At 50.0% G+C, this 14,074-nt stretch overlaps 1 protein-coding gene across 3 annotated transcripts in view; it reads left to right on the top strand.

Annotated features, from left to right (window-relative positions):
• STK36 (serine/threonine kinase 36) overlaps positions 1-14,074 on the top strand; it is a 295,926-nt gene that overhangs the window by 69,050 nt on the left and 212,802 nt on the right. For all 3 annotated transcript variants that reach the window (XM_063935506.1, XM_063935505.1, XM_063935504.1), the window contains exons 6-7: positions 656-905; positions 982-1,075. In XM_063935506.1, coding sequence (XP_063791576.1) covers positions 656-905; positions 982-1,075 — 344 coding nt within the window. The remainder of the gene's footprint in view (positions 1-655; positions 906-981; positions 1,076-14,074) is intronic.

Genomic DNA, 14,074 nt, shown 5'->3' with positions numbered 1-14,074 from the left:
TGGTGGTGGGTGCTGCCTGTGCTGGTGGTGGGAGCTGCCTGTGCTGGTGGTGGGAGCTGCCTGTGCTGGTGGGCGCTACCTGTACTGGTGGGCGCTGCCTGTGCTGGTGGGTGCTGCCTGTACTGGTGGGTGCTGCCTGTGCTGGTGGTGGGTGCTGCCTGTGCTGGTGGTGGGAGCTGCCTGTGCTGGTGGTGGGTGCTGCCTGTGCTGGTGGTGGGTGCTGCCTGTGCTGGTGGTGGGTGCTGCCTGTGCTGGTGGTGGGTGCTGCCTGTGCTGGTGGTGGGAGCTGCCTGTGCTGGTGGTGGGTGCTGCCTGTGCTGGTGGTGGGTGCTGCCTGTGCTGGTGGTGGGTGCTGCCTGTGCTGGTGGTGGGAGCTGCCTGTGCTGGTGGTGGGAGCTGCCTGCTGGTGGTGGGTGCTGCCTGTGCTGGTGGTGGGTGCTGCCTGTGCTGGTGGTGGGTGCTGCCTGTGCTGGTGGTGGGTGCTGCCTGTACTGGTTGGTGCTGCCTGTGCTGGTGGTGGGTGCTGCCTGTGCTGGTGGTGGGTGCTGCCTGTCCTGGTTGGTGCTGCCTAGCCTCTGCTGACACGCTCCACTATCTTCCTGATCCCAGCGTCTTTGCCTTCATGGCCTGCTATTATTTGTCTTGTTGGTTTCAGCTTTGCCCGGGAACTCAGTCTGGATACACTGATGGTCCGCTCTATTAAGGGGACACCTCTGTATATGTCACCAGAGTTGGTTCTGGAACGGCCATATGATCACCGCTCTGATCTCTGGGCTCTGGGGTGTATCGTGTACGAGCTGCTGGTCGGAACACCTCCCTTCTACACTCACAGCATCTTCCAGCTGGTCAGCATCATCACGCAGCAGCCTGTGCGGTGGCCTCGGGGTGTCTCTGCTGAGCTCAAGGTGGGTCCCAGCTCTGTATGTTGTAATGTAACTGAGAGGGAATAATGTAATCACTCTGTGGGCCAATCTTTTCCAGGACTTCCTCCAGGGTCTCCTAACCAAGGATCCTTCCCTCAGACTTTCTTGGCCTGCTCTTCTGAGACATCCATTTATCAAGGACAAAGTCATTGGTAAGATACCAGATGTGTCCTCTAGTACTGTATGACATGACCTGCCATACAGTGAGAGATGACAGAGAGATGACCTGCCATACAGTGAGAGATGAGAGAGATGACCTGCCATACAGTGAGAGATGACAGAGAGATGACCTGCCATACAGTGAGAGATGACAGAGAGATGACCTGCCATACAGTGAGAGATGACAGAGAGATGACCTGCCGTACAGTGAGAGATGACAGAGGTGACCTGCCATACAGTGAGAGATGACAGAGATGACCTGCCATACAGTGAGAGATGACAGAGAGATGACCTGCCATACAGTAAGAGATGACAGAGAGATGACCTGCCATACAGTGAGAGATGACCTGCCATACAGTGAGAGATGACAGAGAGATGACCTACCATACAGTAAGAGATGACAGAGAGATGACCTGCCGTACAGTAAGATGACAGAGAGGTGACCTGCCGTACAGTAAGAGATGACAGAGATGACCTGCCATACAGTGAGAGATGACAGAGAGGTGACCTGCCATACAGTGAGAGATGACAGAGAGGTGACCTGCCATACAGTGAGAGATGACAGAGAGATGACCTGCCATACAGTGATAGATGACAGAGAGATGACCTGCCATACAGTGAGAGACGACAGAGAGATGACCTGCCATACAGTGAGAGACGACAGAGATGACCTGCCATACAGTGAGAGATGACAGAGAGATGACCTGCCATACAGTGAGAGACGACAGAGAGATGACCTGCCGTACAGTGAGAGATGACCTGCCATACAGTAAGAGATGACAGAGAGATGACCTGCCATACAGTGAGAGATGACAGAGAGATGACCTGCCATACAGTGAGAGATGACAGAGAGATGACCTGCCATACAGTGAGAGATGACAGAGAGGTGACCTGCCATACAGTAAGAGATGACAGAGAGGTGACCTGCCATACAGTGAGAGATGACAGAGAGATGACCTGCCATACAGTAAGAGATGACCTGCCATACAGTGAGAGATGACAGAGAGATGACCTGCCATACAGTGAGAGATGACAGAGAGATGACCTGCCATACAGTGAGAGATGACAGAGAGATGACCTGCCATACAGTGAGAGATGACAGAGAGATGACCTGCCATACAGTGAGAGATGACAGAGAGATTACCTGCCATACAGTGAGAGATGACAGAGAGATGACCTGCCATACAGTGAGAGATGACAGAGAGGTGACCTGCCATACAGTAAGAGATGACAGAGAGGTGACCTGCCATACAGTGAGAGATGACCTGCCATACAGTGAGAGATGACCTGCCATACAGTAAGAGATGACAGAGAGGTGACCTGCCATACAGTAAGAGATGACAGAGAGATGACCTGCCATACAGTGAGAGTTGACCTGCCAAACAGTGAGAGATGACAGAGAGGTGACCTGCCATACAGTGAGAGATGACCTGCCATACAGTGAGAGATGACCTGCCATACAGTAAGAGATGACAGAGAGGTGACCTGCCATACAGTAAGAGATGACAGAGAGATGACCTGCCATACAGTGAGAGATGACCTGCCAAACAGTGAGAGATGACAGAGAGGTGACCTGCCATACAGTGAGAGATGACAGAGAGATGACCTGCCATACAGTGAGATGACAGAGAGATGACCTGCCATACAGTAAGAGATGACAGAGAGGTAACCTGCCATACAGTAAGAGATGACAGAGAGATGACCTGCCATACAGTGAGAGATGACAGAGAGATGACCTGCCATACAGTGAGAGATGACAGAGGTGACCTGCCATACAGTGAGAGATGACAGAGAGATGACCTGCCATACAGTGAGAGATGACCTGCCATACAGTAAGAGATGACAGAGAGATGACCTGCCATACAGTGAGAGATGACCTGCCATACAGTAAGAGATGACACAGAGATGACCTGCCATACAGTAAGAGATGACAGAGATGACCTGCCATACAGTGAGAGATGACAGAGAGATGACCTGCCATACAGTGAGAGATGACAGAGAGATGACCTGCCATACAGTGAGAGATGACAGAGGTGACCTGCCATACAGTGAGAGATGACAGAGAGATGACCTGCCATACAGTGAGAGATGACAGAGAGGTGACCTGCCATACAGTAAGAGATGACAGAGATGACCTGCCATACAGTGAGAGATGACAGAGAGATGACCTGCCATACAGTGAGAGATGACAGAGAGATGACCTGCCATACAGTGAGAGATGACAGAGGTGACCTGCCATACAGTGAGAGATGACAGAGAGATGACCTGCCATACAGTGAGAGATGACAGAGAGGTGACCTGCCATACAGTGAGAGATGACGGAGAGATGACCTGCCATACAGTGAGAGATGACCTGCCATACAGTGAGAGATGACAGAGAGATGACCTGCCATACAGTGAGAGATGACAGAGAGGTGACCTGCCATACAGTGACTGATGTGAAGAATACCAAGCACAATGACACATTGATGAGATTGGGCCTTATTCAGGTTGGTTACCAAACCAAAAAGTTATCAATTGGGTAAAACCATGCTGCACTGCAGGTGGGGCAGATGTAACGTGTGCAGAGAGAGTTAGATTTGGGTGGGGTGTGTTCAAACTGAAATCTAAATTGCAGTGTAGAATTTAAGCAGCCAGTATTTACCCTGCACAGAAACAATAGAACCCACCCAAATCTAACTCTCTCTGCACATGTTACATATTCCCCCACCTGCACTGCACCATAGTTTTGCCCAGTTGCTACCTTTTTTGATTTTGCTAACCAACCTGAATAACCCCCATTCATTTATACCCTACAAAATATTCTCCAGCTCTGGGATTTCCTTAAACATCAGACCCAAATCTATCACTGGCCCAGGCAGTAAGTCCTGGTGTGCACACATGCAGTACTCGCCCAAGCAAGAACGCTTAGACTGGTCAGTAGCTATAGGAGACACATGTCCAGGTGTCATATCACTGACTGAGGGAGTAAATTAGTACGCTAATTACGCCTGACCCCTGTGATGTCACTACGCCTGACCCCTGTGATGTCACTACGCCTGACCCCTGTGATGTCACTACGCCTGACCCCTGTGATGTCACTACGCCTGACCCCTGTGATGTCACTACGCCTGACCCCTGTGATGTCATTACTCCAAATTCAGTTGCCCCGGCCTCTGCGTATAGAGTTATGGGGCCTAATTCAGACCTGATCTCTCGCTAGGGTTTTTTTGCACTGATGCGATCAGATAGTCGTCGCCCATAGCGGAGTGTATTTTCGTTTGGCAAGTGTGCGACCGCATGTGTAGCAGAGCTGTACAAACAGATCTTGTGCAGTTTCTGAGTAGCCCAGGACTCAGCCGCTGCGATCACATCAGCCTGTCCGGTCCCGGAATTGACGTCCGGAACCCTCCCTGCAAACACTTGGACACGCCTGTGCTTTTCCAACCACTCCCAGAAAACGGTCAGTTGCCACCCACAAACGCCTTCTTCCTGCCAATCTCCTTGCGATCGGCTGTCGAATGGATTCTTCGTAAAAGCCATCGCACAGCAACGAACCGCTTTGTACCTGTGCGACGCGCATGTGCATTGCGGTTCATGCGCAGTTCGGACCTGATCGCAGCGCTGCAAAAACGCTTGAAAGCGTTCAGCTCTAAATTATCCCCCATAGTCGGATCATCCTGGCACTTCTGCAGTCAGTGTTTTCATCCAGGCAAAAAGTTCATTTTAACACTGGCAGATTCCAGTTTATATCGGCAGGAAAACTTCTGAATAAGCGATTTTAGGGTAAAATTAGGAAATATACATAAATGCTAAAGAAAACTGTAGGGGGCACTGTTGCCTTAATTTTGAGTGTTAGAAATAACATAAATATAATTCTTAACATGGATAATATAGATTTAAGACAAAAGGTGAACACCATTGACCAAGGATTATAAAGCAAGAAATCTATTGTTGACATACGTCGAACTCCAAACACTTGTCTTGTTTAGTCTCCTATAACCAGACGATGGCCTTTGTCCGCTCCTGAGCTCTGTCAGGAAACACTCTGAATCAGCTTGTAAAATATATATATATATATATATATATATATATATATATATATATATATCATTTCCCACTTCTTTTCTTATTCATAGCAAACGCCAACCACCTTTCTAAAGATATAAAATAAAGCACTGATATAATTGCCAATTGAAGTGTACAAACATGAACTGAAACTGAATTGTATATAGGCCCTCATTCCGAGTTGTTCGCTCGCTAGCTGCTTTTAGCAGCATTGCACACCCTAAGCCGCCGCCCTCTGGGAGTGTATCTTCGCTTAGCAGAATTGCGAACGAAAGATTAGCAGAATTGCGAATAGAAATTTCTAAGCAGTTTCTGAGTAGCTCCACACTTACTCCTACACTGCGATCAGTTCAGTCAGTTTCATTCCTGGTTTGACGTCACAAACACACCCAGCATTCGCCCAGACACTCCCCCATTTCTTCAGACACTCCTGCGTTTTTCCGCACAGTCCCATAAAACGACCAGTTTCCGCCCAGAAACACCCACTTCCTGTCAATCACACTACGATCACCAGAACGATGAAAAATCTTTGTTACGCCGTGAGTAAAATACCAAACGTTTGTGCTAATTTACTTGGCGCAGGCGCTCTGCGAACACTGCGCATGCGCAGTTTACGACTAATCGCTTTGTAGCGAAAAAAACTAACAAGCGAACAACTTGGAATCACCCCCATAGTCGGCATACAACCAGACTTATGTAATGGGTAACTGGTACCGCTTCAGCATATTTACTCAAGCTGTACTTTGTGTCTGGTGCTAAAACTATCTGAGAGCAGAATAACATGAGATTGTGAACAGTTAAACTTACATTTTCTCCTGCAGGGTCCACAGGTTATCCACAGGATAACATTGGGATATGATGAAGCGACAGCGGATTTGCACCAATCGGTCAAAGCTTTTCGGCCTCCCAGCATGCAACGGGCCGTTGTTATGAGCCACGGCTGTGGCTCATTCCTGTTTTGCATTTTTGTTCTGTATTTTATGTTATACTTCTGTTTATGTTCCCCGTGGGTGTCATGGGGTGCTCGGAGCTCACCCTTAAGGAGGGGATACTGTTAGGAACCACAAGTAGTGGTTCATTCCTATTTTATGTTTATAAAGTTGTCTTGCATGCCAGGATTTCCCGTTGCTCTGTTTTAGAATACTCTTGTCTGCTGCCGCTGGTGAGTCTGCGTAATTGCAGCTTGTTCCCATGTGTTCAGCCTCACCTGGCTGCTAATTGCATCTTGTCAGTTTGGACTCCTGCAACAGGGCAGCTGCATGGGATTATTAATTAGGCCTCTCTGTTATATGCTGGCTGACTGCAATTCACAGATGCTGGTGATATTTCTTGGTTTGCAGTCTGCTTGAAGTCTGAGCTGGTTCCTGTCAGTCCCTGTGTTGATTCCTGTGTCAGTCCCTGTGTCGATTCCTGTGTCTGATCCCGTGTCCTGCTGTGAGGCGTTCCTGCCCTGAGGTCCAGTGGCTTTGCCTGTCCCTGGTCAAGTCTTCTGGCTTCCTGGTGTCCACCGGTCTGTCGTTTGGGATTCTGCCTGTCCTCCAGTTCTGAGAGTCTATGTCGGCAGCATTAGAAGTTCCTGTCCGTTTGCCAGTATTCGTACCGGTTCCGTGAGTAGCGGCTCTGCCGCGTCCGTTGGCCTAGGCCGCTGTATTCCATTATTGTTTCTGTCCCTGGTGTTTTGCAGAGGGTTCTGCTTATGCTGTCACCGCCGGTACACAAAGGTATTGTGTCGGCGTGTGATCAGCATTTCCTTTGTTGTTCTTTTCCTTTGGCGGTTTCTCCGCACATACTTTAGGTTTTTAGTTAGCTTGTAGCCCCTGGCCTGTTTGCTTAGTTAGAGGGCCTCTTGTTATCATCCTGTCTCGGATTTCCCTTTGTCTCTCACTAAGCCCGGGGGGCATCGGAGTTGGGCAGACATAATCCGCCCTTCAAACGCGGCTGCCAAAGGCTCAAGAAACCATAGTCTCGCAAGGGATTTCTGACAGCACGGGTGAGACAACAGAGTTAGGGCGCCAGGGGCTATTCCCTTTCCATTCCCCTTTCCCAGCGTTACGTCCTGGTGCTCTGGACTCACTTCATGAACATCTCCCTTGTTCTGAGCACCTGGAACCTAACATTATCACCAGCCATACTACAAAAAAGAAATAAAACTTTTTTTTTCTTTTTTGGCCCAGTCCGGTGTTTAGAGATTCAGTCCGGTGTTTAGAGATTCAGTCCGGTGTTTAGAGATTCAGTCCGGTGTTTAGAGATTCAGTCCGGTGTTTAGAGATCCAGTCCGGTGTTTAAAAATTTTTTTTTTTAGTCTTGCCTTGTCTAGTCTTGCCTTGTCTAGTCTTGCCTTGTCTAGTCTTGCCTTGTCTAGACTTGCCTTGTCTAGACTTGCCTTGTCTAGTCTTGCCTTGTCTAGTCTTGTCTAGACTTGCCTTGTCCAGTCTTGCCTTGTCTAGTCTTAAATCCTCCTATGTCTACTATGCAAGCCCTGCAGGCATCTCTTTCAGCCCTGAACTCTGCATTCAGTGCTTTGAGACCAGAGCGACTAGAAGTTTTGCAGCAATCCCTAAAGCAACTGCAAAACCTTCTGACTAAAATCTTGCTCATCTTGCCAGAAGTCGTTGAGAGTACATCTATCTCTAAAGAGACTCTAGTTCACAGTATGGTGACAAGAGAACCCTCTGGTTTATTTGAAGAGAAAAGGTTTAAAAGTTTTCTGCGGCCCAGGCTCTCAGAAGAGGAGCGTCTGCGTCGCAGAAACTTAAACTTATGCCTATATTGTGGGGGTTTAGGCCACTATCTGCAGACCTGTGAGTTGCGCAAGCCAAAGTGTGGTGACGAGTCTTGCCCTCTCGCCAAGTTGAGTCAGGATTCAAGACCTACTCCTGTCTCTACTGTGGCAGAGGTACTTGTCACACAACCCACACTAAAAAGCTCTCTGTCCTATAATTGGGGTCCTTGGGCTAGGGAGCCCCATTATAGATTCAGGAATCAAAAGAGAATGTTTCTCTCCTCTCTTGAGGTTCCTGTTGAAGCAGAGTTGCAAACCCCTGGAGTGGTGCCCGTAGCCCAGGGTCCGGGAGTGGTGCCCGTAGCCCAGGGTCCGGGAGTGGTGCCCGTAGCCCAGGGTCCGGGAGTGGTGCCCGTAGCCCAGGGTCCTGGAGTGGTGCCCGTAGCCCAGGGTCCTGGAGTGGTGCCCGTAGCCCAGGGTCCTGGAGTGGTGCCCGTAGCCCAGGGTCCTGGAGGGGTGCCCGTAGCCCAGGGTCCTGGAGGGGTGCCCGTAGCCCAGGGTCCTAGAGGGGTGCCCGTAGCCCAGGGTCCTATAGGGGTGCCCGTAGCCCAGGGTTCTATAGGGGTGCCCGTAGCCCAGGGTCCTGGAGGGGTGCCCGTAGCCCAGGGTCCTGGAGGGGTGCCCGTAGCCCAGGGTCCTGGAGGGGTGCCCGTAGCCCAGGGTGCTGGTGCGGTACCCGTAGCCCAGGGTGCTGGTGCGGTACCCGTAGCCCAGGGTGCTGGTGCGGTACCCGTAGCCCAGAGTGCTGGTGCGGTACCCGATGCCCAGAGTGCTGGTGCGGTACCCGATGCCCAAGCTTATAGAGGGACATCAAATATTGTAGTTCAGGTGTCCATACCAGAAGGGGTCTCAGAAGCTGTTACCCCAGGTAGGGACTTGAAGAGCGCAACCCCAGAAAGGGTATCTAAAATCATAGTTCTTGAAGGGAACTCGAGAAGCAAAACCCCAGAAGGGATCTTTGAAGTAATATTCCCAAGTGGGGTCTCGAGAGACGCAGCCCCAAAGAAGGGTCTAGAAGTCGCTTCCCCAGGAAAGAACTTAAGAAGCATAGCATTAGTGGAGGATCTGAACGTTATTGCTTCAGCAAAAGTCCCGGAAGTCATAGTCCCGGGAGAACTTTCAATAATTATCGATTTAGAGAGGGAGGCCGATGGCCCGATCCCAGTCAGGGAGGCCAACGGCCCGGTCCCAGTAAAAGAATCCGAGGTGCTGACCCCAGCGGGGTTCCCTGAGGCCACTGCCCCAGCGGGGTTCCCTGAGGCCACTGCCCCAGCGGGGTTCCCTGAGGCCACTGCCCCAGCGGGGTTCCCGGAGGCCACTGCCCCAGCGGAGTTAGGCCACTGCCCCAGCGGAGTTCCCGGAGGCCACTGCCCCGGGTGGGGTTCAGAAAGTCACTGCCCCGGGTGGGGTTCAGAAAGTCACTGCCCCGGGTGGGGTTCAGAAAATCTCAGCTTCGAGTAAGGTCAATAGTGACCAGGTCCTAGCAAAGCACTCCAGTCAGTCAGATGAGAAGGAAACAGATCCTGACTCTGATATCTCAACATCCATAACCTTTGATGGGGACTTAGCCCAATTTCTGGCGCTTTTCAAACACTATTACACTATTATGTTGTCTAGACCATTTCTGGGCATCACTTCAGAGAACCTTGGGCTCTATCTGATTTATTCTTTTAGAGGAGAGCCTTTTGAGTGGGCGACCAGCCTAATGAAAGCTGAAGATCCCATTCGTCATGATCCCCTAGCATTCAGTGATGCAATTACTAAAAGATATGGTTCCAAAGAAATTGGTTCAGGTTCCTCTAGGTCACCCGTCTTATATGCTGAGAGTCCACCAAATACTGTAAACTCAGCACAAGAGTCTTCGCCCGTTGTTTTGACTGCAGGATGTGCTTTTCTGACTTCTTCTAATAATAGTACTTTACCAGAAAGTTCAGCTCCCAAGGGTAAGAGACCTGTCTCTGATTTGAACGCAGCCTTGCTGGGTGGTACCATCAGTTCAGACAATGTTTGGGGAATTACCTTGGTCAGACCTAAAGAGCTTTGTAAAAAGAAGAAGAAGAAAAATAAATAATTTTTGACTCTTGCCATCAAGGGGAGGGCACTGTTACAAGTTGTTGCTACAGCTTGTTTCTCTAACGTCCTAAGTGGATGCTGGGGACTCCGTAAGGACCATGGGGAATAGCGTCTCCGCAGGAGACTGGGCACATCTAAAGAAAGCTTTAGGACTATCTGGTGTGCACTGGCTCCTCCCCCTATGACCCTCCTCCAAGCCTCAGTTAGATCTCTGTGCCCGAACGAGAAGGGTGCACACTAGGGGCTCTCCTGAGCTTCTTAGTGAAAGTTTTAGTTTAGGTTTTTTATTTTCAGTGAGACCTGCTGGCAACAGGCTCACTGCATCGAGGGACTAAGGGGAGAAGAAGCAAACTCACCTGCGTGCAGAGTGGATTGGGCTTCTTAGGCTACTGGACATTAGCTCCAGAGGGACGATCACAGGCCCAGCCTGGATGGGTCCCAGAGCCGCGCCGCCGGCCCCCTTACAGAGCCAGAAGACAGAAGAGGTCCGGAAAATCGGCGGCAGAAGACGTCCTGTCTTCAACAAGGTAGCGCACAGCACTGCAGCTGTGCGCCATTGCTCTCAGCACACTTCACACTCCGGTCACTGAGGGTGCAGGGCGCTGGGGGGGGGGCGCCCTGAGACGCAATAAAAAACACCTTGGATGGCAAAAAAATGCATCACATATAGCTCCTGGGCTATATGGATGCATTTAACCCCTGCCAGAATACATAGAAAAACGGGAGATAGGCTCCGCCCCCTTATCGGCGGCCTTATCTCCTCAGCACACTGGCGCCATTTTCCCTCACAGCTCCGTTGGAGGGAAGCTCCCTGTCTCTCCCCTGCAGTCACTACACTACAGAAAGGGTTAAAAAAGAGAGAGGGGGGGCACAAATTACGCGCAGTATTAAATGATACAGCAGCTATAAGGGGAAAAACACTTATATAAGGTTATCCCTATATATATATATATATATATATATATATATATATATATATATATATATATATATATATATATATATAGCGCTCTGGTGTGTGCTGGCAGACTCTCCCTCTGTCTCCCCAAAGGGCTAGTGGGGTCCTGTCCTCTATCAGAGCATTCCCTGTGTGTGTGCTGTATGTCGGTACGTTTGTGTCGACATGTATGAGGAGAAAAATGATGTGGAGACGGAGCAGATTGCCTGTAATAGTGATGTCACCCCCTAGGGGGTCGACACCTGAGTGGATGAACTGTTGGAAGAAATTACGTGACAGTGTCAGCTCTGTATAAAAGACAGTGGTTGACATGAGACAGCCGGCTACTCAGCTTGTGCCTGTCCAGACGTCTCATAGGCCGTCAGGGGCTCTAAAGCGCCCGTTACCTCAGATGGCAGATATAGACGCCGACACGGATACTGACTCCAGTGTCGACGGTGAAGAGACAAATGTGACTTCCAGTAGGGCCACACGTTACATGATTGAGGCAATGAAAAATGTTTTACACATTTCTGATAATACGAGTACCACCAAAAAGGGGTATTATGTTCGGTGAGGAAAAACTACCTGTAGTTTTCCTGAATCTGATAAATTAAATGAGGTGTGTGATGATGCGTGGTTTTCCCCCGATAACAACTGATAATTTCTAAAATGTTATTGGCATTATATCCTTTCCCGCCAGAGGTTAGGGTGTGTTGGGAAACACCCCCTAGGGTGGATAAAGCGCTCACACGCTTGTAAGGGCTCTACCCTCTCCTGAGATGGCCGCCCTTAAGGATCCTGCTGATAGAAAGCAGGAGGGTATCCTAAAATGTATTTACACACATACTGGTGTTATACTGCGACCAGCAATCGCCTCAGCCTGGATGTGCAGTGCTGGGTTGGCGTGGTCGGATTCCCTGACTGAAAATATTGATACCCTAGATAGGGACAGTATATTTTTGCCTATAGAGCATTTAAAAGATACATTTCTATATATGCGTGATGCACAGCGGAATATTTGCCGACTGGCATCAAGTGTAAGTGCGTTGTCCATTTCTACCAGTAGAGGGTTATGGACACGTCAGTGGTCAGGTGATGCGTATTCCAAACGGCATTTGGAAGTATTGCCTTATTAGGGGAGGAGTTATTTGGGGTCGGTCTTTCAGACCTGGTGGCCACGGCAACAGCTGGGAAATCCACGTTTGTACCCCAGGTCGCCTCTCAACATGAGAAGACGCCGTATTATCAGGCGCAGTCTTTTCGTGGATAAGCGGGCAAAAGGTTCCTCATTTCTGCCCCGTGACAGAGGGAGAGAAAAAAGGCTGCAGAAATCAGCCAGTTCCCAGGAACAGAAACCCTCTCCCGCCTCTGCCAAGCCCTCAGTATGACGCTGGGGCTTTACAAGCAGAATCAGGCACGGTGGGGGGCCCGTCTCAATGAATTTCAGCGCGCAGTGGGCTCACTCGCAAGTAGACCCCTGGATCCTTCAGGTGATATCTCAGGGGTACAAATTAGAATTCGAGACGTCTCCCCCTCGCCGTTTCCTAAAGTCGGCTTTACCGATGTCTCCTTCTGACAGGGAGACAGTTTTTGGAAGCCATTCACAAGCTGTATTCTCAGCAGGTGATAATCAAGGTACCCCTCCTGCAACAGGGAACGGGGTATTATTCCACACTGTTGTGGTACTGAAGCCAGACGGCTCGGTGAGACCGATTCTAAATCTAAAATCTTTGAACACTTACATACAGAGGTTCAAATTCAAGATTGAGTCACTCAGAGCAGTGATTGCGAACCTGGAAGAAGGGGACTACATGATGTCTCGGAGGATGCTTACCTTCATGTCAAAATTTACCCTGCTCACCAAGGGTACCTCAGGTTTATGGTACAGAACTGTCACTATCCGTTCAGACGCTGCCGCATGGATGGTCCACGGCACCCCGAGTCTTTACCAAGGTAATGGCCGAAATGATGATATTTCTTCAAAGGAAGGGAATTTTAGTTATCCCTTACTTGGACGATTCCCTGATAAGGGTAAGATCCAGGGAACAGTTGGAGGTCGGTGTAGCACTATCTCAGGTAGTGTTGCGGCAGCACGATTGGATTCTCAATATTCCAAAATCGCAGCTGGTTCCGACGACTTGTCTTCTGTTCCTAGGGATGATCCTGGACACAGTCCAGAAAAAGGTGTTTCTCCCGGAGGAGAAAGCCAGGGAGTTATCCGAGCTAGTCAGGAACCTCCTAAAACCGAGCCAAGTCTCAGTGCATCAATGCACAAGGGTTCTGGGTAAAATGGTGGCTTCCTACGAAGCAATCCCATTCGGCAGATTCCACGCAAGAACTTTCCAGTGGGACCTGCTGGACAAATGGTCCGGGTCGCATCTTCAGATGCATCAGCGGATAACCCTGTCACCAAGGACAAGGGTATCCCTCCTGTGGTGGTTGCAGAGTGCTCATCTTCTAGAGGGCCGCAGATTCGGCATTCAGGACTGGGTCCTGGTGACCACGGATGCCAGCCTGCGAGGCTGGGGAGCAGTCACACAGGGAAGGAATATCCAGGGCTTATGGTCAAGCCTGGAGACATCACTTCACATAAATATCCTGAAGCTAAGGGCCATTTACAATGCTCTAAGCTTAGCAAGACCTCTGCTTCAAGGTCAGCCGGTATTGATCCAGTCGGACAACATCACGGCAGTCACCCACGTAAACAGACAGGGTGGCACAAGAAGCAGGAGGGCAATGGCAGAAGCTGCAAGGATTCTTCGCTGGGCGGAAAATCATGTGATAGCACTGTCAGCAGTATTCATTCCGGGAGTGGACAACTGGGAAGCAGACTTCCTCAGCACGACCTCCACCCGGGAGAGTGGGGACTTTACCCAGAAGTCTTCCACATGATTATAAACCGTTGGGAAAAACTCGACAGGTATTGCGCCAGGTCAAGGGACCCTCAGGCAATAGCTGTAGACGCTCTGGTAACACCGTGGGTGTACCAGTCAGTGTATGTGTTCCCTCCTCTGCCTCTCATACCCAAGGTACTGAGATTGATAAGATGGAGAGGAGTAAGCACTATATTCGTGGCTCCGGATTGGCCAAGAAGGACTTGGTACCCGGAACTTCAAGAGATGCTCACGGAGGATCCGTGGCCTCTACCTC

The sequence above is a fragment of the Pseudophryne corroboree genome, chromosome 7 (assembly GCF_028390025.1).
Source record: "Pseudophryne corroboree isolate aPseCor3 chromosome 7, aPseCor3.hap2, whole genome shotgun sequence".
In the NCBI taxonomy this organism is placed as follows: Eukaryota; Metazoa; Chordata; class Amphibia; order Anura; family Myobatrachidae; genus Pseudophryne; species Pseudophryne corroboree.
Note: the sequence above shows the minus strand (reverse complement) of the source record. Positions and strands in the feature narration are given on the sequence as shown.